The 24400-nt window shown below is 42.1% G+C and overlaps 3 protein-coding genes across 9 annotated transcripts in view; 1 reads left to right on the top strand and 2 right to left on the bottom strand.

Annotated features, from left to right (window-relative positions):
• LOC124013306 (pericentriolar material 1 protein-like) overlaps positions 1–2202 on the top strand; it is a 34529-nt gene extending 32327 nt beyond the window's left edge. The window contains 5 exon segments of the mRNA XM_046327570.1: positions 66–141; positions 442–644; positions 831–923; positions 1051–1174; positions 1403–2202. Of these exon segments, the coding sequence (XP_046183526.1) occupies positions 66–141; positions 442–644; positions 831–923; positions 1051–1174; positions 1403–1428 (522 nt within the window). The 3' untranslated portion in view covers positions 1429–2202.
• A 241-nt stretch (positions 2203–2443) lies between these two features.
• LOC124012346 (acid ceramidase-like) lies at positions 2444–8103 on the bottom strand. The gene is made up of 14 exons (XM_046325853.1): positions 7945–8103; positions 7769–7815; positions 7386–7476; positions 7203–7289; positions 6999–7077; positions 6801–6875; positions 6620–6665; positions 6263–6407; positions 6049–6103; positions 5873–5954; positions 4320–4451; positions 3494–3617; positions 3323–3379; positions 2444–3170 (listed from the first exon to the last, which is right to left on the bottom strand). The coding sequence occupies exons 1-14, from the start codon at positions 8008–8010 to the stop codon at positions 3081–3083; spliced, it is 1176 nt and encodes a 391-aa protein (XP_046181809.1). The 5' UTR covers positions 8011–8103; the 3' UTR covers positions 2444–3080.
• A 578-nt stretch (positions 8104–8681) lies between these two features.
• Positions 8682–23959, bottom strand: LOC124012347 (protein FRG1-like). 7 transcript variants are annotated; one of them, XM_046325856.1, is made up of 9 exons: positions 23826–23903; positions 23549–23613; positions 23325–23428; positions 12596–12656; positions 12190–12304; positions 11788–11892; positions 11443–11534; positions 9855–9967; positions 8806–9432 (listed from the first exon to the last, which is right to left on the bottom strand). In XM_046325856.1, exons 3-8 carry the CDS (start codon positions 23389–23391, stop codon positions 9901–9903), a joined length of 507 nt encoding a protein of 168 aa, XP_046181812.1. In that variant the 5' UTR covers positions 23392–23428; positions 23549–23613; positions 23826–23903; the 3' UTR covers positions 8806–9432; positions 9855–9900. The 7 variants fall into 7 exon arrangements, with proteins under 7 accessions (XP_046181810.1, XP_046181813.1, XP_046181812.1 ...); XM_046325859.1 differs by having other exon boundaries at positions 12190–12299; XM_046325854.1 differs by lacking the exon at positions 23325–23428 and having other exon boundaries at positions 8682–9432; positions 23826–23959.
• Positions 23960–24400: the final 441 nt, after the last annotated feature.

Here is a 24400-nt window from a genome sequence, read left to right as displayed (position 1 = left end):
CCACACACACTCAGTACACACACTTCCACTAGACTCTCTAGTTACCATCTTCTCCTGTATTTCAGGGAGCAGCAAATGAAGTCCCAGCAAATGGAAACCGAGAGACAAAGTCAGACCAAGAAAGCTCTGAGAGTAACGATGGTAAGAACACTCACTGTTGTGTTTTCTGTCTCTTTTAGTTTTTAGTCAACCACAATACTACCTGTTTTTCTTTTCATCTACCTTTTGCTGTGTACATAGTCCACATTTTGATAAATGGCTGTCGGATGTTTTCATTATAGCAATGTTTGGTCTGATGGATGCCTGTGTGTTTTCAGCCCCTCTGATTCTCAATTAACCCCATTCCTCCCCTATCCTTTGTCTCTCCCTTCCTCCTTTTCCCCTCACCTACTCCTCTCCATCCTAAACTTTCCTGCTTGCTTATCCTCCCGCCCCGCCCAGTCAAGAGCAGTAAGTCCGAGTCCATCGAGGTGGTGGACTCCCCAGAGGAAGAGGGGGAGGGTGTGGAGCACAGGAGGCCAGAGGGGGAGAGCCAGGGAGGTGTGGCCTCAGCCACCACCAACTACCAGGAGGGCTCCCACTCCCATGGCTCAAACAGCAGTGGCAGCCCTGACACAGAGTCACCCGTCATGGTCAACATAGATGTAAGACCATTACACAGGCCTATGGTCCTTTTTTCCTTTTTTTAAACTACAAAAATCTATTTAAAAAGTTGATTGATTTTATATATATATATATACTTATTTTATTTTTGTATTTATTTTTTAAATGTATTCCAATGTCTTTATTACATTTCCAAACTTTCTAATGCTTTCATTTAATTCATGCAGGAGGTGGGATCAGGAAACACGAGCCAGAAGTCCGACGAGGAAGACTTTGTCAAAGTGGAGGACTTACCCATGCAGCTCAGTGTCATATGTGAGGTGGGACAAGACAGAATGACTCCATTTCCCCTGTTATCAATACGTCCACTTCCCTTTTTCCTCTTCTTACAAACTCTGATCATTGGTCTTGTGAAATCGAATAATCTGTGTGTGTGTGTATGAACAGGAAGCGCTCCAGAAGAGGATAGTCGAGGAACAGCAGAATAATAATCTGTCTGCTGAGATCCTCAATGGGAACACTGACACACTGGCTGGACTAGTGGGCAATGGACACACACTCAAAGAACCAGGTAGGTACAGACCGTGCCTAGTGAAATTATTCACTGTCTGGCAGAGTTTTATGAAACCAGTAGAGTGCAACTTCTTAACAGAATGTCCAGGTAAATAAATGTATGTTGCAGAACTGATATTATTCTGTCATGTAAATGTTGGCTATATACTATTGTATCCATCTCCTGTGTTTGCGATATCTCCAGGAAGAATGATTCTTCTACTTTTTTTCCTCATCTGTCTTACAGAAACGATAGGTGCACAAAGTGCATGAAAATAATCTTGCACGAACATTGTCGGATTGACCACTACAGAATCATCCTAAAGATGTTCAGACTCCTATTTGTACTTGATTGATTTATTGGATGGCGAGACAATGTCATGACGTGTTAGTGACTGAGCGTCACTCAACGGTTAGAACAACTAAAACTGTCATGTAACCAACACTGTTTTTGTTTATTTCTACTCCCGAGGCTGTATCTATGAAGCACATCATAGGAGTGCTGAAGATCTAAGATCAGTTTGGTCTTTTAGATAATACATAGTGTATGGACAAGTTGGACCTGATCCTAGATCAGCACCCCTGCTCTGAGATGGTTGATACATACTGCCCCTGATTCCTGAATGTGTTCTATGATTTGTTGCTAATTTGGGGTTTTAGGGCGGGGTTTCTCTCTCGATCAATGCTGCTGTTACAAGCCTCGTTTGAATCCTCTAAGTCTAGTAAACTTGTTAAATCACCTTAGTTCTGTTTGTCATTTTGAATTGTTCTGTCTTCTTGGCCTCGTTTAATTCTCTCTCGCTAGCTCCCATGCTTTTTTAAAGCATCTGACCCTTTGAACTACAACTACATTCAGCCTGCCGGTGAGGCGTTTCATCCTCTTTGGCTGTAACGACCACATTGTCACCTAATTTCCTCATTTCATGGGGCTGTCGGTCATCTTTACATGTTACCTTTTTGTAGGCATGTTGACATTTTGTTTTGCTTGTTTCTTGGGGCAGTTTCCCACTGTATGTAGTTAAGAATAAAATGGAACTTTGCAAAGTGGTGGCTTGTCTTTGGGTTTAACTAGTGTAGTTTACTTGAATGCAACTGCTTTCATGAGGCCAGTTTATTCCTGGGCACTTTCTCAATTGGGTGAAAATCATCCTCTTCTCTGATTTGTATAGAATTGGTTAATGAGGTCTTTCCTTATCCCTACCGCAGTAGAAAGGCTAATACATGTTAATTTGGAACAAAGCAGTGAGGTGCCATTTGGCCTATATAGAAATGAAAGTACAACTGAATCCAAAGTTTACATGATTTTATTTGTATTTTAGTCATTTGATGTACTTTGTATAATCTCAAACAAATACATCTAGTATCTAGACTATTCTTGGAAAATGTGGGGTGACAAGTGTTAGGCTTTCAAGGCAACTGTAATTTGTGTGCATAGGAGTCATGAGTGCAGCAGTAAAAAAAAATTCAAACAAATGGGATCACTCTTCAGAATAACCAAGGGTATGTGTCATCTTGTAACTTTACAGGGATGATTTGGAAATGTTACTTGCACATTCAATCACAGGTGTTTTGGGTTGCTTGTATGACAAAGCTATTATAATCCTCAATGTCATCTTTCAAAATACGTTGCCCAACTTCTTGTTGCAAGTTCAAAATGGATGTCAGTCAAAACCCATATAGAGCTGTGAATCAGAACATGAGCTCTGTTACTGTACATCCACTATGTTCCAATTTAGGTGCTTATTAGTGCCCACGGGTTAAGCAATTGAGGTTGTTGAGGCAATATTTGGATCAGAGCAGTTAGTGCAAAGACTTGAAATATGTACAACATGATTATCCAGTTTCTGAATCAGTTAAGCCCATCTCCCCACCACTGTTCTGTGCAATAGATAATTTAGAAACCGATCTGAGGTCTGTTGGAGGCTTCACCAGGGCATGCAGGGGTTGGGGCAGTCACGGATGTAGGATTCCAGTTTGCCCTCGTTCACATCCATCAACGTGGTGTATGTGGTCAACTGCAATGACAAGAAGTCAATGTCACTCTGGTATGAAATGCATCTAATGCATAAATCCTGTCAGTATTGTTGAAAAATACTGACAGGATTTATGCATTAGATGTATTGTTCAATTGCGAAAATGATTGATACTACAGTAAATAAGGACTCACCTTGTTCAAGACTGGTTTTGTCGACAGCACGTCATACACAGTCTTCAGTGAGATGTTCTGAGGAGAAAGTGAAATAATCTTAGCACTGAGTAAATTTGTACAGGAAATATAATATAATGTAAGGAGCAGAGCTGACCCTTTTTGGTCAGCCATGGAATGGTTGTAACTCACTGCCTGCATGGTCTGGTTCATACACTTCATGGCTGGAGTCCTTCGGTTGTCCAAGAACAGAGGCTCCTTCCAGTGATCGTAGTTGGTTTCCAGAACGTACCAGCGGCCCAGCTTCAGCTCAATCCTTCACAACAGGAGTATAATGTTTCCTGATTAAATCAAGAATATCTAGGCATACCAGTGCTAGAGGCGTCACTACCTATCCGGGTTCGATCCCGGGCTGTGTTGCAGCTGATCGGGAAACCCATGAGGCGGAGCACAATTAGCCCAGCGTCACCTGGAGTAAGGGAGGGTTTGACCGGCTGGGATGTCCTTGTCCCATTGCACTCTAGCGACTCCTTGTGGCGGCCGAGCGCATGCACACTGACTTTGGTCGCCTGCTGTATGGTATTTCGTCCGACACATTGGTGCGGCTGGCTTCCGGGTTACGTGAGAAGTGTGTCGGAGGGGAACGCGCGGCTCTTGACCTTCGCCGAATCCGTATGGGAGAAGACTAACTACCACTTGGATATCACAAAATTGGGGAGAAAGTAAAACCAAGAATATCAGACATTTCAGATTCCCCCTTTTGTAGTGTTGATCACATCCCTGAATGTTTTACAAACCAAGTGTTTTAACAAATGACTATTGTGATGCAAGGTGATCTTGGGCATCATCTACATTCATAAGTTGAAATTTGTTCTCTAGAATTTCCAAATGCATAAATGTGGGAAGCCTGCCCATCCAGTATTTCTCCATGACACAAGTTCGAGACCCCTGCTGCACTAGAAATGTGTTATTGATAGGGTAGTTGAAATTGGATACTAATGTGTTTTTAACCACTCACTCCCAGATGTCGAGGCTGAGGACTCTGGAGCGGGTGATGACACAGCCCTGGCCCGTCTGGTTCCCTCCCAGGATGAAGTAGGCCGGGGCCAGCAGCTTGGTCTGGGCCAGAAGGTTCTTTGCCTCCCCGTAGCTGGACACACAGGGTTAAAGAGAAGGTGTGTTTTTGTGAGACTAAAGAAATGTCAGTTTCAAAATGCTGGTCTTGAATGTGCTCAGATTTTCCTCCATAATAGAGCCCTAATCTCAGATTCCACTTCGCTAAGTATTGCCATCATATTAATTTATGGCTGGGGGCAGTATTGAGTAGCTTGGATAAATAAGGTGCCCAGAGTAAACTGTCTGCTACTCAGGCCCAGTTGCTAATATATGCATATTATTTGTAGATTTGGATAGAAAACACTGAAGTTTCTAAAACTTTTTGAATGATGTCTGTGTATAACTTATATGGCAGGCAAAAACCTGAGGTTTGTAGTTTCTACTCTTTGCCTATTGAATATAGTCTATGGGGTCCAATTGCACTTCCTAAGGCTTCCACTAGATGTCAGTCTTTAGAACCTTGTTTGATGCTTCTACTGTGAAGGAGGGATTGAGTCAGGTCTGGCAGAGTGGCATTAGCTTGAGTTCCATTTGTATTTCTGAAGGCAAAGGAATTGTCCAGTTGGAACATTATTGAAGATTTATGATAACATCGATTCGACATGTTTCTACGAATGGTAATAACTTTTTTGACTGTCTGAACTAAGTGATCGTGCATTTGGATTACTGCGCTAAACGCGTGTACAAAAAGGAGGTATTTGGACATAAATGGACTTTATCGAACAAATCAAACATTTATTTTGAAACTGGGATTCCATTCTGATGAAGATCAAAAGGTATGTGAATATTTTAATGCTATTTCTGACTTTGACTCCATGGCGAATATCTGTACGGCTTGATTTGTTGTCTGAGCGCTGTACTCAGATTATTGCATGGTTTGCTTTTTCCTAAATCTGACACACCGGTTGCATTAAGGAGAAGTATATCTAATTCTGTGCATCTTATATTAAAGTTGAGTATTTCTGTAAATTGATGTGGCTCTCTGCAATATCACCAGATGTTTGAACTACTGAAAATAACATACCAATGTTAACTCAGATTTTTGTTTAAATATGAACTTTATCAAACAAAACATACATGTATTGTGTAACATGAAGTCCTATGAGTGTCATCTGATGAAGATCAAAGGTTAATGATTAATTTCTCCTTCTGCTTTTTGTGACTCCTCTTTGGCTGGAAAAAACACAGCCATTTTCTGTGACTAGGTGCTGACCTAACAATCGTTCAGTGTGCTGTCGCTGTAAAGCCTGACACTGGTGAGATTAACAAGTTTTTCTTTAAAAATGGTGTAAAATACTTGTTTGAATTTGGCACCCTGCACTTTCACTGGCTGTTGTCATATCGATCCTGTTAGCGGGATCTAAGCCATAAGAGGTTTCAAAGCAAGAATATGTATTACCTTCAATAAGAAAAAAAGAACAGTCATTTGATACTTCCATGAAAGTAGAATGATACCTGGTAGCATTCTCTAAGACGGAACGAGTGAGGAAACTCATCCACATCCCATCTCTATGCCCCAGGATCCACTCCACGATCCCTGAGAGGACAGACACACTTAACATTCCCCGCTCCGCATTCATCACAGGTCTATAATGTACTGATTGAGAGACAGAGAGTCTTGGGTAGCTCACCAATGTATCCGCCATCAAGGCTGAAGCGCTCATTCATGGTCAGAGTGAAAGCATGCTTCAAAGAAAATGAGAAATGTTAAATTACTGTCTCACAACTACCATGATATTAAAACAGATGTAAGAAAGCAATTTTGTCATCATTGGTTAAAAAGAGCACTTCAGCGTCACGTTGATCTCTTCCATTTGTGCCTGCTGAATGCAGCCCGGAACTCACCGGCTTGATGCCAGTCAACATGCCCACGTAGCCGGCAAAGTTAGTGGACTTGAAGACAGTCTTGTTGCCTCTCTGGAAGTCGATGTTGACCACCAGAGGCTTGAGTTTCTCTGTTATTAACCAGGACCTGTTTTTCATGTCCCACCTGGTAGAGAAAGAAACAAGAGCATTACTATCCAGAAAAGAAAAGGTGTAGCAACTGGAAAAAGGTGAAAAATATGATTGGTTAAAGAGGTATCATTCACCCAAATTACAAATGCACACATGATCTAAAATCAGTGACTGACTAGCAATTTGGGTTTGTAATAGCTCCTATCAACACAATGCGTGGTAGGACCCTTCATGTGACATTCTTACCCCATGAATAGTCCAAAGTCCATATTCCGCCCATGGATAAGGTTACCTATGACAATGCAAGGAGGAACCAAAATGTGTGTACATGAGAACTTCAAGCGTCACATCCTACCACGATGACATGTACTTGCTGCATGACTAAAGTATTGATTGAAATGTGTCATAACAAACATGAGCTACTTGCCATTTGAGTCCTCTGCCACTAGAGAAGTGCACACCGTAAAGACCTCATAGAAGATGTTGAAGAGGACAACCTCGCCTGGAGTGATACATGTATAATACAATCAGAATAGAGGCCGATGAGACAGACACTAGAGACTGAATGATAGTGATGTTGTGGCCATGGGTTGGAATAAGGCAATTGTGGGTTAATGTATATTACCAAGGGGAACACCAGAGGCGGTCGCGATTCCTTTTATTTCCTCGTTGAATGGGTAGGGAAGGGTGTTCACTATCAAAGGCTGCAGAACACAAAACCATGAGTCGTGGATCAGAAACAGTTACATGATTAAATCAAACAATAATTGAAATTATTTCATGTGACGAGGTGTAATCGTTTTCCAGCGAAATGACCAAACGCTCTCACCAAGTCCTTGTCGACCAAATCTATCAGTTTCCCACTAGGAACCAAAGCATTTGCCAAATCCCTGATAGCTTGGATCAAGGTGACCAACTGAAGAAAACCAGACCAATAGTGAATAAGAAAACAGTAATGTAAATACATTTATGTAATTTAAATGGATACAAACAAGACATGTAATACTCTCACCTCAGCTTTTTTGTCAGTCATGATTAGCTTCCATCTTTCGCTGGGGGGCAAATCCAGGTCTATTGTGTACCAGGTGACAGACCCTTTGAATCTGATCAAAATCGTGACATGATAAATGTTAGATTGATGCATAATGACATTGAGGTCACTTTACTATCCCCTGAAAAGTGGTATTGCACAATATTGTCACGTGAGATTCATTTTCATGACAATACGCACCTGTTATACAAACACTTCCTGTTAACCTTCCATAATGTATACCGCCTCATGCATGAACTTGTGCCAGGTGTTACACAATGTATGCAAGTTGTTTAGATGTTATGGACATTTGACAGCACCTTGGACAACCAGCTAACATACTCCAACTAATGGCAAATACTTACGTTGGACCTTTGGGAGGGTACATGCCCGTCTGACATTCTTCGGTATACTGTTAAGAGGGTGAAAGAAAGAAAAGCTTTGTTCATGTGCAGACGCACTTTCTAGCTAGCACTCAGGCTAACTAATATTTGGCTGACAGTTTACGATTACAGAATAGTCATTATTTGGATGCACTTACCGGTGGTATAAACTGTGTCGATACTCCAGATAACGACACCAAGAGAATACAACAAAACTTATCCATATTGTGCCCCGTTTGTGTGCGTGAAGCTTCTCCTGACTTTTAGTCCGCTTCAAAATACGGAAGTGCATGCTTTCCTCGTGATTTGAGAGGAGCGTACCATTACACTATAGGCAGGCGGCCACAAGATATTTTACACATGGCATGTTATCTGATTCAGATACAATATTTATTTTCTTTATGTCGCGTATTAAAAATATAAGTGGTTAAGTGTATAAAAAGGCTCCTATTGATGTGAAATTATATACATATTTCCTCCCACCCCTGATACTGGTACATTCCTGATTGTTTCACTTCAGTATAACAATGACATGACTGGCAATTTAAGATCAATGGAGTGGGATAATTGTAGTTAAAGTTCGTCACAGGTTACTCATAAAACAACTTTAAGGGGTTGTGACAATTGACTTTTTAAAGCTAATTCGCTTGTCAACAAAAGCTGTTCAAAATAGGTTGAAAAGTATGAGGCGTTTTGTCATATTCACACCTTGAAGCTGTAGGGATAAGTGGGGTACGTGAGCTACATTTCTTTGTAAAAACAGGGCTTGGCCTATGTTAAAAGTACATAGTGTATGTTAGGTCTTAAGCCTGTGTTAAAATATGCTTAAAATGATTAAGACAAAACAAAGTGATTGTGTTGAATTGTGTCTGGGAAATAAAGATGGATATGGTTGTAAAAGTTAGTGATATTTCATTCCGTACAGACATTTTTCAGTTGGCTCAATTTACCACATACCCAGGGTAAGTTTTGAACAGAGAATGTTTAATAAGCTATGTTTTCAAAACTGTATTTTTTTAAAAACATGAATTCTGATTATTTCCAGGGATACACAACATCCTGAAATATATGTAGATATCTTTGTTAGAAAGAATACTATATTTCCCTTGATGTAGTGATGCTGAAAGCAAAACAATAAAATAAACTTACCCCACTCTCCCTACAGTATTGCCTAATACACAAAGATCAATGGACTGTCCCAAACATCTAACAGATCTACTGATCTGCTGTTTTTTAGGGCAAAACACAGATAGTGGTGGTAGGCATGTTAGCAATGATTTACAGGGAAATTGGTCACTGGGTAATCTCTCAAATACAATCCAGTTCACCATAACCACTACTGCTGTTTATTATCTGAGATGGGAAACTCAGTGAAACAAGCTATTCAGTCTTCTGAGGAGCCTGCTAGGGAAGGGGTTGAGGGATTGAAATGACAATCACACAGTTTTACTTTCTCTTAACCAAATAAAATGTATTCATGATAAAAAGTTCCATCAAAACAGATTCATCAATTCCAGTCAAACAATAAAACTAATTTTAAAAAAGAGCCTTTTTGATTTTAACATAAGAAATTCAAAGACGAGTGGACAATCCATCAATTCTTGTATCTTCACTTGCAGTATCGGTCTGCTTTCATCTTGGCTCTCCTATGGACAAAAAAAATAAAAGTATCCACCACTATCCACCAGACAATGTGATTAGCTATCATGTGACAAATCAGCTTGTAGAATCACATGCTGAATTGAAACAGGTTTGCGCAAATAGGTTTAGAGTATGTTGGCAGTTTGACCAGTTCCATGACCAAATCCTGCTATTAAATGGCCATCAGTAGGAGTTATGTCAACAGTAATTTGGACCAGTTCCAGAACGATTTCTTGGAAAGGAAGTTTATGTTGATCATTAAAACCAATTTGTGTGTTCGCGGGTTGTTTCCTTTGGGGCAGCTACGGCCACTGAAATCAAAACTTCACTTAGTCATGCATTGATGTCAATGGGAGACTGAATGAAAATTAGACTTAAATGGAAGTTTAGGATTTGCCTCTTTTGTGAAGATGTTTCCCCCCCCCACCTGTCTAACAACTCTTCGTGGAACTTCCCGTCTTTCCGGGCCATCTTCAGCGTGTTGCTGTGTCCTCCTCGTTCACCCTCAGCCACCTGTCCTGGAAACTCTGGAACTTCTTTCTGAAACATCAGAAATCCCTGTTCAGTGAGACATTAACACGTGATAAGACACGGAAGGACCAGTCACACGCCACTATCAAACACAAAGAATAACATCACGGAACAGAAATCTAATCACAGGTGTAGTGAAATGCTTATGTTCCTAGCTCCGACAGTGCAGTAATACCTAATGATACAAAACCCCCCCAAAGAAACATGCAAATCCCCCAAATAAAATACTTAAGAAATATTAGAAAGAGCAATGTCAGAGTTCGGAACATAAATAACAATGCATTCTCTGGGGCATAAACCTGACGACTATTATCAATGACAAATGTGTATACAAATGTGTATAGAGCAACTTACACTCGCATGTACCGTGCCATTTCATTGACGTAAACAGTCCTGATAGTAGATACATACAGAGTGCAATAGGCCCTCTAGCAGTGGTTACAGTCTGTCTGGTTTATGATTCACGGGCAGCGCTCTGTTCATGCAACACGCTCTGGGATGCTAAGCACTACATCACGATGACGGGCTCAAGGGCAGCCATTATCGGCACGTCAACATGATGAGTCCATTTCCCCCGTGTTTTTTCCTCCTCTAAAATAAAAAACGATGGAGAGGAGGAAGATATATATTTTTTTAAAGGAACACGAAGTTGAGGTGGGAAGAGGAGAAACGGAACACAATGACAGCCTTGCTCACGCTTAGCTCTCAGAACTTAATGGGCCGCCGTGGGCCGTAAAAGCGGCAGCGGTGGTTCCGTTCTCGTTCCCATTTCCATCCCCGTAGCGTTGGCCCATCAATCGGCCTCTTAAGGGAGCGGGATTGATGAGGTGGCGCCCCTACGCTCCCCCCACCAGCACCCTCCTCCTCCTTGTGCATCCGGGCTTGTGAATTAGTTGTCAAAATCTCGCAGAAGCAGAGTGGAAGGTTGTCAGATGAAAATGGAGGGAAATCACTGTCTGTCTACGGAAGGTCACAGAGTTCATCCCATCCACCTTCCTGGCTGTCTTTTCGACATAAAATGCCCCCCCGTGAGAATTGGTAGGTGAAGTTTAAAGGAAAAATCCACCCCAAAACTATTTGTCCATTGTTGACATAGTCCCAATAGGTTTTGCATGTCAACAATCAAGTTTAAGATATAGAACTTTCAAAATACAGATATGTAGCCAGTATGAATAATTTTGGTATAATTGCAGTACTGCACAGTAATTTAGGATAACAGTCCACTGTTGATCCTTGTTGGGCATATCTGACAAAAAGGTCTGTCTTAACGTTTTTCATAAATGCATAAAACATTGTGATATAGGGCAGGCCATGGCATTTCCGATACCTTTACCATTACTTATGTTCATTTGGACAAGATCAGCCGGACAACAGGGGTTTTACAACCTCTAGACTAGAGAGCATGGAATCACAGCCGTGTACGATTGCCGCTGCAAATGTTGCTGCCACTGGGAGTGTGATTTAGGCCGACAGCCAGTACATACACGTAGTTGAGCTCGCAGTTCTTCACGTTGCCCCTGTCCTCGTCGGCAATGTCGTCGTTTCGCTTGACCTCCCTCTCCGCGCATGACCGGATCTGTTCATCATCATCATCATCATCATCGAGAGAGAGAGAGAGAGGCAGAAGGGGAGAGGGGCAAAACACAAAACAGTTGCATGTTGAATAGCAATATCCTGCCGCCCACCCCCTAATGTTCGGAGACATTTTGTTTTTTCATCCCGTCACCAACTTCACACTGCCCCAGTGGGATGTAATTGGGATGTAATTTCTGTAGTATAGATGGGGAGGGGTGGGGTTATGGAGCGACCTGGTGAAATATATACATCACCTTAACCATCTCGTCATCCCCCGCCAACTTGCCCTTGGCCTCAATGTCCCCACATTCACTGTACGAGATGAAACAGCTATTTGCTGCCATGAGAGCCATTTTTCCCTGGAACGGGGGAAAGAGAAAGAAATTAGTAAAAAAAAAAGGAAGACAAACAGAAATGAAGAGAATATTTGACAGATGAGTTTCACCTCGCGAGGTAAAAGCTCATATGCAGAGAGCGTCAAGCTTTCACTCCGAACCGCATCAACAAAGCAACAAGCTTGTGAAGAAAACGAGGCTTATCTATATTTTGGGTTACTATGCAACAAGTTCTATATGAAATGGCATTATATCACAGTCTTTGTATGCATCGACTTTGACCATTTTTTTTGGGGGGGGGTTGACTGTTGCTTCACTCACGTCCTGGAAAACAGGCTCCCACTGTTCGCGGGAGCCGATGGCGTCGGAACGTCCCACCACGACCCCCTCTGAGGTGATCCCTAGATACTTCCCGTAGCCAGACTTCAGGGCTACCCTAGGGAGAAAAACATTCATGCCTGGATACTGGCAGGCTGATTTGAGTGTCTAAAAACTTTTCCAAAGACTATTCAACGATAAAGACCATTTGAACAACAGAAGTGATGCTCCTTTATAAACGTTCCCATTTAAATCCAATTTTGTATTTATAAAATTGTAAACCTGCAGAGACTGTAATTGTTCTTCCAAAGTCTATTATAACTCACCAGGGGACACTTTCTATTCAGATTTGGAGAGAAGAAGTCAACATAAAATGTGCGTAGGTGATATTTACTCCTTTCATACGTACCTAGAGTCTGACAGCTTGATGGCAGTGAACTGCTCCGGGGGGGGGTCTGGCCCTTCATGACCTGGAAAATATCAAAGAAAACATTTCCCTTTTAAGAGTCACGAAACCCTGATTGATATTCTAAAATCAGAGCATTTTCACTTTTTATTTTCCTTATTTTTATCCGAGAGGAGCTTTAGTGTTGGTTTAATGAGGATTAAAACTAGACGACTCTATTATCACTTCAAACATTTGGGAGCCTGGCTCTGCCGACTTAACATTCAGAGTGTCGAAACGTCGGGCACGATTAGCATTTCTCACATTCTCTCGCCAGGGTTGTGATCTTGGGGAAAAAAAATAAATCTGTTTCAGTGGTGCCAATACAATGCATTTGATCTAGAATATATTAACGTACAATAATGATGTGTCATTCTGAGAAACAGGCCATTTGCATAATTTCCTCTACCCTTGAGACGTACTGACGTACTGCCTTCATGTTTTACTAATGCTTCATGGTCCTTAATAACACACAACCTCGGGCTACACAATGTTGCTGCAGTGTGCTAGCGATCGCCTACACCCAACCCTACTCTCTGAAACCCAGACCTCAAATCTTGCGTAATTGCGTCAGATGCTCGATTAGGTTCTTGGGGAGATGTATGAGAACAGATACTATAAGACTAGAGAAATCTCCACCCCCTTAAAAAAAAGAAACTCTCGGCTAAAGGCTCCCACCCCTTCAGAAAATGTTCCACTTGAAATCATTGCCCCAATTTAAGCACCACCCTAAATGCGGTGACACCCCGTGGAGATCGGCCACTCTCAACTTATCGTTTGATTGGTCAATGGTGGTTGGTTTTGGGTTGAAAGGTTACACCTTCAGATGTTATAAATAGAATGAAATGCCTTTGTTCTCTCTCTTGTCCTGTATCCAGTCCATGGAGGAAGGTTGCATGATCAATTCTCCTTTCCTAGACTTCTAGGTCTCTGGCTTTAGTAAGCCTTTCTTTGTTCACGCGTTGTCCTGCAAGTTCACCTTGGGATCTATATGCTTGGAAAATATTGCCCTAATGCTTGCTTGTATATCTTTATATTCATTATCTTTATGGAGTCGGATAAACATTTTAATAGGCTAATTGCTTACTCGCGTGTGCTGAGTACTGTATATTCACATAATACATATTATCAATATATATTACTGCCCATTATAGCTTCATGCCCTCGTGTCCTTTTCTTTCTCCTCGGTGATGGATAAAAGTTGTGGATGGATTTCTACCCTATTGCTTTGTCCTGCCAGATCAGGGGCCATTTATGAAAGGAAGCTAGTTAATCATACCGAGAAACACACTCCGTAAGGATGTGACCATCACAGGTTCTCACAACTTTAGGGAAAGATAAGGGGGGTGGGGGGGGGGGGTGTCTGTCAATTTCAAGGACAGGCTGATGCAAATGTAAACCACACCTCTGTGTGCAATCATTGGCCATTGGGCTAGCAAATAAATTCCCTAGGCTCACATACAGTGGGGCAAAAAAGTATTTAGTCAGCCACCAATTGTGCAAGTTCTCCCACTTAGAGATGAGAGAGGCCTCTAATTTTCATCATAGGTACACTTCAACTATGACAGACAAAATGAGAAAAAAAAATCCAGAAAATCACAGTAGGATTTTTTAATGAATTTATTTGCAAATTATGGTGGAAAATAAGTATTTGGTCAATGACAAAAGTTTCTCTCAATACTTTGTTAAATACCCTTTGTTGGCAATGACAGAGATCAAACGTTTTCTGTAAGTCTTCACAAGATTTTCACACACTGTTGCTGGTATTTTGGCCCATTCCTCCATGCAGATCTCTAGAGCAGTGATGTTTTGGGGCTGTTGCTGGGCAACACGGACTTTCAACTACCTCCAAAGATTTTCTATGGGGTTGAGATCTGGAGACTGGCTAGGCCACTCCAGGACCTTGAAACGCTTCTTACGAAGCCACTCCTTCGTTGCCCGGGTGGTGTGTTTGGGATCATTGTCATGCTGAAAGACCCAGCCACATTTCATCTTCAATTCCCTTGCTGATGGTAGGCTTTGTTACTTTGGTCCCAGCTCTCTTCAGGTCATTCACTAGGTCCCCCCGTGTGGTTCTGGGATTTTTGCTCACCATTCATGTGATCATTTTGACCCCACGGAGTGAGATCTTGTGTGGATCGAGGGAGATTATCAGTGGTCTTGTATGTCTTCCATTTCCTAATAATTGCTCCCACAGTTGATTTCTTCAAACCAAGCTGCTTACCTATTGCAGATTCAGTCTTCCCAGCCTGGTGCAGGTCTACAATTTTGTTTCTGGTGACCTTTGACAGCTCTTTGGTCTTGGCCATAATGGAGTTTGGAGTGTGACTGTTTGAGGTTGTGGACAGGTGTCTTTTATACTGATAACAAGTTCAAACAGGTGCCATTAATACAGGTAACAAGTGGAGGACAGAGGAGCCTCTTAAAGAAGAAGTTACAGGTCTGTGAGAGCCAGAAATCTTGCTTGTTTGTAGGTGACCAAATACTTATTTTCCACCATAATTCGCAAATAAATTCATTTAAAAAATCCTACAATGTGATTTTTCTGGATTTTTTTTCTCATTTTGTCTGTCATAGTTGAAGTGTACCTATGATGAAAATTACAGGCCTCTCATCTTTTTAAGTGGGAGAACTTGCACAATTGGTGGCTGACAATACTTTTTTGCCCCACCATGTTTCTCAGACCACAATAGTCAGACAGACAGTTTAAATTCTAATTATATTCCATCCCCTAAAGCAGGCCTATATCTCCCCCTGACCATTGACCTTACAGAGGGCATTCAAAGTCTCCTGCATCCAGTGACTAAGCATCTTGAGGTCTTTTCTCAGCTTGAGAGGGCTAAACTATTCTAGACGGGGTTCCTTCTTACTGAAAATCCCATAAAAATGCAGAAACATCATCTCTCTGTCCCTGTAACTCAATTTCTCTTTCATCTCATTTAAATGAGCCTGCCTCCCAAGTTAGAGCCTCACCAAGGGAATAGGAATTGTTCACGTTTTATTCTCCTGGCCGTTTTCCCTCTTTCTCCCTCTTCAATGAAAAACCGTGAGCTGAATCCCAGGTCTGCGTTTCTGTCTTTGGAGGGTGGATGGGTTTTATTGAACATTTCTCAAAACATCTGTCGCCTTAGGGCAGAGAATTTTTGCCTGGAAACTCCCATTTAGACTAGCTTGGCTAGTTAGGTTAGGTGTTCCACCCCCAAGTTGAGGCCTTTTCCCTGAGGCTCAGGGGCTGGTGTAATGGGGGTCTGGCTTGCTAGTCAGTGGGGCTAACAGTGGGGAGACGAAGCATATCGTCTGTGAGCCTGGATTCAAAGATGTGATTCAAGCACACTTTGGCAATATCCCTCTAACTTGTCATGCACGCCAACTTTGAATGGTAAACATTCAATCGAAATGGTTGGTGCCGATCTTTCCCGTTCATTTTAGATTGTGGACTACACTTTTCACCTTAAACTACCCAGTGGGTCTGGATCTATTGTGGACCCTAGACACAATACCACTTGGTGGTATGAAAAATGTATATGTTGTGCTGAAGAACTATGCATTTCAGAGGCAAAGAATCACAATGACATTAGGTCAATGATACTCATTTGGATCTTGATATCCATAAACCATGAGACGAGAGAGCTCTTTGCCTGTTACCTTGTTGCATTCTAACCCATCACCGAGCTGTGCAACACATTTCCTTCGAATATTTCATTGTCTTCCTACCTCTGCAAATGGATGGGCACCATAAATCGTAGCTAGCACCAGATTCATATTGATGATATCCAATAACGTGCTTGAGAGGACAAAGAAATAGATTAATGCCTGGTGTGTGTGTGTGTGTGTGTGTGTGTGTGTGTGTGTGTGTGTGTGTGTGTGTGTGGAGGAGCAATTCCAGCTTCCTCGCTAAAACCATTACCCGGCAAGCTGTGCAGAAATGAATGTCCTAATAGCTTCTGGAACAACATAGTAGTTCAGTTCTCCCTTTCATTTTCCGTGTCCACTCTCTCAGAGTGTGATTTCAAATTGATTTAGAACGAAACGCTAAATCCTATACCGTTTAGGACAAAATGGGTTTAGATTTCAAAACGCTTGGTACCGCACGCAGGCAGCCATCGAATGCGGTGGTCATCGAAAAAGCAAGAAAATAAAGTTGGAAGAAACAATTAGCGAACCCCCCATTCTCCACAATGACACAAAAAAATTCCCTGCCACTTTGCCAGGCTAATGGAATGTGACGTCCATTACGGCTCTTTGATTTCCTCACTTCGTATTGGAATAGAATGGAGCATGAGAAAACTGGGCTTCATGGGGGAGATTTTCTTCCATTCTCTTCTGGGATTCATTAATTCCAGACGATTACCAGCTCCATTTGCTCTGTCTATAATGCCGAATTACAGAATCCAACACAGACCTCAAAAAGTGTATTTACATTTTTTTGGTGATATCAAATTGATACTTACAGTCTTGGAAATCACTGCAACTCTCTTACAGACTCCGGTGAGAAGGCCATGCATCCACTGAAACACGACCCCGCCACTGCTCGCTTAACATGGAAGCCAGCCGCACCAATATGTAGGAGGAAACACTGTACAGCTGGCGACCAAAGTCAGCATGCATGCGCCCGGCTGCCACAAGTCGCTAGAGCGCGATGGGGGACAAGGCGGCCAAACCCTCCCCTAACCCGGATGACGCTGGGCCAATTGTGCGCTGCCTCATGAGTCTCCCGGTCGCGGTCGGCCCCCGACACAGCCCGGGATCAAACCCGGATCTGTAGACCGCTGCGCCACTCGGGAGGCCCCGATGCAGACAATTCAAGTAAATGCAAGTGACATGCTGGGCAGGCTTGCATTTCAAAAACGACTTTATAAGAGGGAACAATCAACAGGACCACTTTAGATTTCTCTCTCTCTCTCCTTCATTTCAATCTTGTCAGTTCGAATTGCAAAGTGAAATCATTTAAGAATTTACAGCCATTTTAGTGTGACTCATTCTGACAACTTGAGTGAAGTTGCCATCTAAACGGTTGCACAAGACACCACACCGCCTTGACTTAAGCAGATTAAGTTCACAAAACAACGTGTGCTCAAGCTACCAGTTGCGCGACCATACCTTACAATAACCATCATTTATGATAATCATAATGTATGATGATAATAAGTAAATCAAGTTCCAATTGAAACTACGGTCCCATTAGTTTTTTTTTTTTGAGACATGAAGATGCCTTTAGTTTAGTGGGCCAACCTGTTGAGTTGTGCAGACCACCCAAGTTGGTAACATTGGTGCAAGTCACTTGAATCGCAGTTGATTTCAGCAGCTGAGCTGCTAGTGATGCGACAGAGATGAGGGGATTCAAGAAGTGTTTTGGCGATAGCTTGCCAAACTACCCCCTCAAAGCTCCTGCAACATCTGGCTGACATTTAACTGTGTCTGTGGTTACTAGCCTGGCTCCACAGCTACACCAGCGGAAGAAGGCAGAGGGTGATGATGAATGGCACATTCGGCCACTTCTGGTGTGCCACAAGAGGGCGTTGTCACACCATATCCGTTTATCCTTCACATGTCCAACCGAAAAGTTCAGTGACACTGGGTATGCTGATGATGTAGGGCTGTCCCGAGCCATATACAACTAACCAGCATCCAGGAGGACTTTTCCAGGCAAAAGCAGCTGGAAGAGTGGGCCACATCCAACAACCTGCTCCTAAATGGAAAAAAAGTCTGTGGAAATTCAGATATGTTATTATTGAGACCATCCACAACCCGCACCACTAATCCTAGAAGGACAGGAAGTACCCGTGGTAACAACAACTAAATATATCAGTTTTCATCTAGACTCTAACCTCAGTGGTGACACACATGTGGAGCAGTCAGTGAGGAAGGCCTCAAAATGCCTGTACTTTTTGAATGGTCTTGCCAGAAATGGACTACTCACTGAAGATCTGGTCACAGTCTATACTATACTGGTCAGACCTTGTCTGGAAAACGGTGGAGTGCTGTTAGTTGGATGCAGTAAAAATCAGCAGGCCCAACTAGACAGGATGCAGAGGAGGGCCTTGAGGATCATCTCCAGAGTTGGAGCAGTCCAACCACAGCTCCCCTCGCAGTGCATCTGGCAAGGAACATGCACACTCTCGAACAACCCCTGCATGACCCGCTCCCTCTAAGGGAGGTGACTGCACCACCAGGCTGCTGAGAAAGACAGTCCTGTGTTACTGCCCGTATTATAAAACAACAAAAACACCACTCTACCCACTGCTGTCAGACTGTACAATAACTTTAGCTCTTACAGACCTAATCTTAACCATTCAGTTTGACCACCATGAAAATAAATGTCAAATATATATATATATATATGCGCACACACACACAGTGGGGAGAACAAGTATTTGATAACCTGCAAAATCAGCAGTGTTTCCTACTTACAAAGCATGTAGAGGTCTGTAATTTTGATCAGAGGTACACTTCAACTGTGAGACGGAATCTAAAACAAAAATCCAGAAAATCACATTGTATGATTTTTAAGTAATTAATTAGCATTTTATTGCATGACATAAGTATTTGATCACCTACTAACCAGTAAGAATTCCGGCTCTCACAGTTAGTTTTTCTTCTCCACTCATTACCTGTATTAAACTGCACCTGTTTGAACTTGTTACCTGTATAAAAGACACCTGTCCACACACTCAATCAAACAGAATCCAACCTCTCCACAATGGCCAAGACCAGAGAACTGTGTAAGGACATCAGGGATAAAATTGTAGACCTGCACAAGGCAGGGATGGGCTACAGGACAATAGGCAAGCAGCTTGGTGAGAAGGCAACAACTGTTGGTGCAATTATTAGAAAATGGAAGAAGTTCAAGTTGACGGTCAATCACCCTCAGTCTGGGGCTCCATGCAAGATCTCACCTCGTGGGGCATCAATGATCATGAGGAAGGTGAGGGATCAGCCCAGAACTACACAGCAGCACCTGGTCAGGAATGGGAGAAGGTCGTGTGGTCTGATGAGACAAAAATAGAGCTTTTTGGTCTAAACTCCACTCGCCGTATTTGGAGGAAGAAGAAGGATGAGTACAACCCCAAGAACACCATCCCAATCGTGAAGCATGGAGGTGGAAACATCATTCTTTGGAGATGCTTTTCTGCAAAAGGGACAGGACGACTGCACCGTATTGAGGGGAGGATGGATGTATTGCGAGATCTTGGCCAACAACCTCCTTCCCTCAGTAAGAGCATTGAAGATGGATCGTGGCTGGGTCTTCCAGCATGACAATGGCCCAAAACACACAGCCAGGGCAACTAAGGAGTGGCTCCGTAAGGAGCATCTCAAGGTCCTAGAGTGGCCTAGCCAGTCTCCAGACCTGAACCCAATATAAAATCTTTGGAGGGAGCTGAAAGTCCGTATTGCCCAGCCACAGCCCCGAAACCTGAAGGATATGGAGGAGTGGGCCAAAATCCCTGCTGCAGTGTGTACAAACCTGGTCAAGAACTACAGGAAACGTATGATCTCTGTAATTGCAAACAAAAGTTTCTGTACCAAATATTAAGTTCTGCTTTTCTGATGTATCAAATACTTATGTCATGAAATAAAATGCAAATTCATTACTTAAAAATAATACAATATGATTTCCTGGATTTTTGTTTTAGATTCCGTCTCTCACGGTTGAAGTGTACCTATGATAAAAATTTAGTATTTCTAATCTTTCCTGATGTGTGGAGACATTTCACTGCAGCGAATGTGGAAGGAAAAGCTGTGTACATTTGCAAATACTGTCATATGTGAAGAATGCAACAAAGATGCAGAATCATCTGGCCAAGTGCATAAAGTTTCCTCAGTGCTCACAACAAGCAACCTCTGACAAAAGTCCCTCTACTTCTAATCAAAGCGAAAATGATGAATCAGACACCTTATCGATATTAACAGCTCATGGTCCTCCTGGAATCAGAAGTTTTTTTTAACTCAATAGGGGACGTAGTCAGAAATGCTGGGGAATGTCTTGCTCGAGCTGTGTATGCAACTGGTTCACTTCTGATTCTCACAGGCAATGTGTATTGAAGTGTAATGTTCTTCGCCCAGCATACACCCCTCCAACCAGACATGCTTTATCTACTCATTTGCTAGATACAGAGTTCAACAGAGTTCAAGTGAAGTTCAAGAAAATCAGAGAAAGCAGACCATATTGCAATCATCTCTGATGGGTGGTCGAATGTCCGTGGGCAAGGAATAACTAACTATATCATCTCCACCCCTCAACCAGTATTCTACAAGAGCAAAACAAGGGACAACAGACACACCGGTCTCTACATTGCAGAAGGCAGTCATCAATGACTTTGGACAACAGAAGGTATTTGCACTGGTGACAGACAATGCTGCGAACATAAAGGCTGCTTGGTCTAAAGTAGAGTCCTACCCTCACTTCACACCCAATGGCTGTACTGCTCATGCATTGAATCTGCTTCTCAAGGACATTATGGCACTGAAAACAATGGATACACTCTACAAGATAGCCAAGAAAATGGTTAGGTATGTGAAGGGTCATCAAGTTATAGCAGCAATCTACCTCACCAAGTGAGAAGAATAAGAGCACCACATTGAATCTGCCCATCAACACCCGTTGGGGTGGGGTTGTCATCATGTTTGGCAGTTCCCATGAGGGGAAGGAGTCTCTCCAAGAAATTGCCATATCACAGTCTGCCGATATGGACAGCCCCACCAAGAGGATCCCCCCTTGATGATGTATTTTGGGAGAGAGTGGTAAGCAGCCTGAAACCTATAGCAGTAGCCATTGCACAAATTTAGGGAGACAATGCCATCCTGTCTGATGTTCAGACCCTGCTTGCAGATGTAAGAGAAGAAATTCATACGGTCATGCCCACTTCACTGTTGCTCCAAGCAGAGGAAACTGCAGTTCTAAAATAAATCAACAAGTGTGAACACTTCTGCGTGAAGCCCATACATGCCGCAGCGTACATGTTGGACCCCAAGTATGCTGGCAAGAGCACCCTGTCTGGTGCAGAGATCAACAAGCCCTGTGGTGTCATCCCTACTGTGTCTCGCCACCTTGGGCTGGATGAGGGCAAGGTACTTGGCAGTCGGGCGAAGTACACTTCCAAGCAAGGGCTTTGGGATGGAGATGCAATATGGCAGTTGTGCCAACATATCTCATCAGCCACCTAGTGGGAGGGACGTTGTGGATCTGAGGGTCTTTCCCCTGTTGCCTCCAACATCATCCAAATCAGAGCGCAACTGGTCCTTGTTTGGGAACACACATACACCAAAGAACACAACAGGCTGACCATTACAAGGGTTGAAAAATCAGTGGCCATTCAAGCAAATTTGAGGTTTTTTGAGCCCGACAACAAGCCATCCTCAACCAGGTTGGAAAATGACAGTGAAAGATGAGGCCTCAGAGTCTGATGTTCAGAGGTGGACATTGAGGAAGTCCAGGGAGAAGACATGGAAGCCTGAGAGGAAGACAACCAAAGCTTTAGTTTCTAGATTATCATTATACAGATGTCTGTTGAAAACGTTTTTGGGAGATGCGATGGATCATTGGGGATCATTCAATATTTCCTTTCTTTTGTTGTTCAGTGAAATCATCGCATGTGAAGAGTCAAATCATTTAATTAAAGTTCAATTCGTGACTAAATAGTTTTTTTATATTTCTATTGGAATGATTTAATAATTTGAAATGATGTCTACTTACGATAAGGTAAAAGGTTTATGTTTGTCTCCATATGATATGGTAAATATATCCAATGCAAAAAAAACATCTACATTTAAATGGTATTAATTTGCATATATATTTTTGTTAATTCCCAAATATTCCTGTTATTTACCACCTCTGAATATTCCCCAAAATGTGCAACCCTACTCAGTACGGTCTTGTACCCCAAAGATTTGTGTTAGGGGTAAATCCATTTAAACAAAACTTTCCATACATGTTTACCCATGGAAACATTTATCAGAAAGTGACTTTTTGAACCTGAATGCCAAAACATTCAGGAGATAAAGGGGCTCAAAGTTGACACATGTTGCATACCCCACCATACCATGAGACATCCATGTCTTCATCACTGGAAAAGATAAACGGTTAATTTAAAAGCAGTCAAACGATTACAAAAAAAAAATTACTTTCTGAGCACTTCTACAAAGGGCAAATATGTATGGAAGGTTTACTTTAAATCAAAAGGGGTGCTGTCAAAAAAGTAATGGAAATCAAAAGGATTTTCCCTTAGGTCTTGAATTGTGCATAAGCCCCCTATTTGATACCTGTGGTTTGCAATCTCTTCCAGTGTTTGTCTCATAACAGTCTAAAACAGTCATCTGTATCTAAACAAATCAAAATGTCCACTACGTTCAACCTCCCTCCCTGCCCCCTGGTAACAGGTGGAGCAGGAGAGTGAGAGCTGTAACAGGGACTCGACCCCCAGCTCATGCGGTGCAGAGGTGAAAGCCTAACGGACTGTACCACAAAAGCCTCTGGGTTGAGGCAGTACAACGCTCCCATACTACGCCACTTACTCATGCATAACATTCTGATCATGCCCCACACACATCGCCAACACTTCAAAATTAACCCTATCGACTCACCGATGTAACAAATGGGAAAAGGAGAGCTCTATGTGACTTGGATTAGAAGTAGTGTACTACAAAAATAAATATTGGGTGAATTTAGCTAAAGATAGTCTCGCACTTTTCTTACCTTGATGTGGTGCACCAACTGTGAAAAGACCAGTATCCAGGGCATGGATGTAGGAATTAGTCTGCATCTCTATTGCAACCGTTCCTGAAATCTCCCCAAAGCCACTGATACACCACCATCCACCCAGAAAGCAGAAAAAAACATGATTGTTTGCTACTTTGTGAAGTATCATAAGAACCCTTTTCAACTAGCTAGCTACCAAGAATGAATAGCAAACAACATACCAACAATATCCGGTTTATCTTGTGCATCGTCCCTTTTTCTCTTCTTATCCTTGTGCTTCTTCTTTCTACAAGACAATTATGGATCAAAATTAGCAAGGTCAAATTGGGAAAAAGGAAAATAGCAAACAGTTATCTAGCTAACATTAGCCAGTAACTAACTGTTAATGCCTGGTCAGAGTCGATGAACGATAGCTAGTTTGATAGCATTATTAGCCAGCTTGATTCGCCATCTTCCACACAAACAAATATTGAATTCGATGTGGAGGAATAAACTCACCCCTTGTGAAGTCCTTTCAAAACAAGTTTTGTTATTTTCACTTTGGAATAGTCAGCCATATCTTCAGATTATGGGAAACTAGCTAGCCACCAAGCTAACAACATAAACAAACGAAAACATGCGAGTACGGTGGCTGTCGAGGTAAAAACAAATATCAGTTACCAAACGAGCGACATCTGTTCTTAAGAGAATATATTAACATTGTATGTGTTCATAAAATACATTGACTAATGCCTTGTTTGTTTAGCAGCATTTTTTTTGTTCAATGTAAAAGGTGATGTGTTACTAATTATGTGTTACTAGGTGTGACAGAGAATCGTACACACTCTGTATAAGCTCACAGTAATTTAATGAGTAAAGGAAACCACCAACATTTCTTCTAGGTTACTATGGTCATTGGTTGCACTGTTTGTCTACATAACCTGATTCAAGCATTCATGACATTACCCTGAAGAAGGCACAGTGATACCAACACGTTTGTGGTTTACCCAATACATTACTCTGAGATTATATAGAGGGTTTGTGACTTTATTTTCTATAGCCTACAGTTTTCTTGTCGTTACAGTAGTCAGCAC

The sequence above is a fragment of the Oncorhynchus gorbuscha genome, linkage group LG24, assembly GCF_021184085.1.
Source record: "Oncorhynchus gorbuscha isolate QuinsamMale2020 ecotype Even-year linkage group LG24, OgorEven_v1.0, whole genome shotgun sequence".
Lineage (NCBI taxonomy): Eukaryota > Metazoa > Chordata > Actinopteri > Salmoniformes > Salmonidae > Oncorhynchus > Oncorhynchus gorbuscha.
The sequence above is the reverse complement of the archived record's forward strand: the minus strand, read 5'-3'. Positions and strand labels throughout refer to the sequence as shown.

Bases quoted from the DNA above. Each gene is read 5' to 3' on its own strand.
- LOC124012346 (XM_046325853.1), bottom strand. From the start codon at position 8,010: ATGGATAAGTTTTGTTGTATTCTCTTGGTGTCGTTATCTGGAGTATCG. The intron at 6,876-6,998 runs GTAATATACATT...GTATCACTCCAG, and splicing joins CGCCTCTGGTGTTCCCCTTG to GCGAGGTTGTCCTCTTCAAC. The intron at 3,618-4,319 runs GTGAGTGGTTAA...CCTGTTGTGAAG, and splicing joins CTCAGCCTCGACATCTGGGA to GATTGAGCTGAAGCTGGGCC.
- LOC124012347 (XM_046325854.1), bottom strand. From the start codon at position 23,884: ATGGCTGACTATTCCAAAGTGAAAATAACAAAACTTGTTTTGAAAGGA. The intron at 12,657-23,548 runs GTATGTTGTTTG...GATATTTTCCAG, and splicing joins AGATAAACCGGATATTGTTG to GTCATGAAGGGCCAGACCCC. The intron at 12,305-12,595 runs GTACGTATGAAA...TTTTCTCCCTAG, and splicing joins ATCAAGCTGTCAGACTCTAG to GGTAGCCCTGAAGTCTGGCT.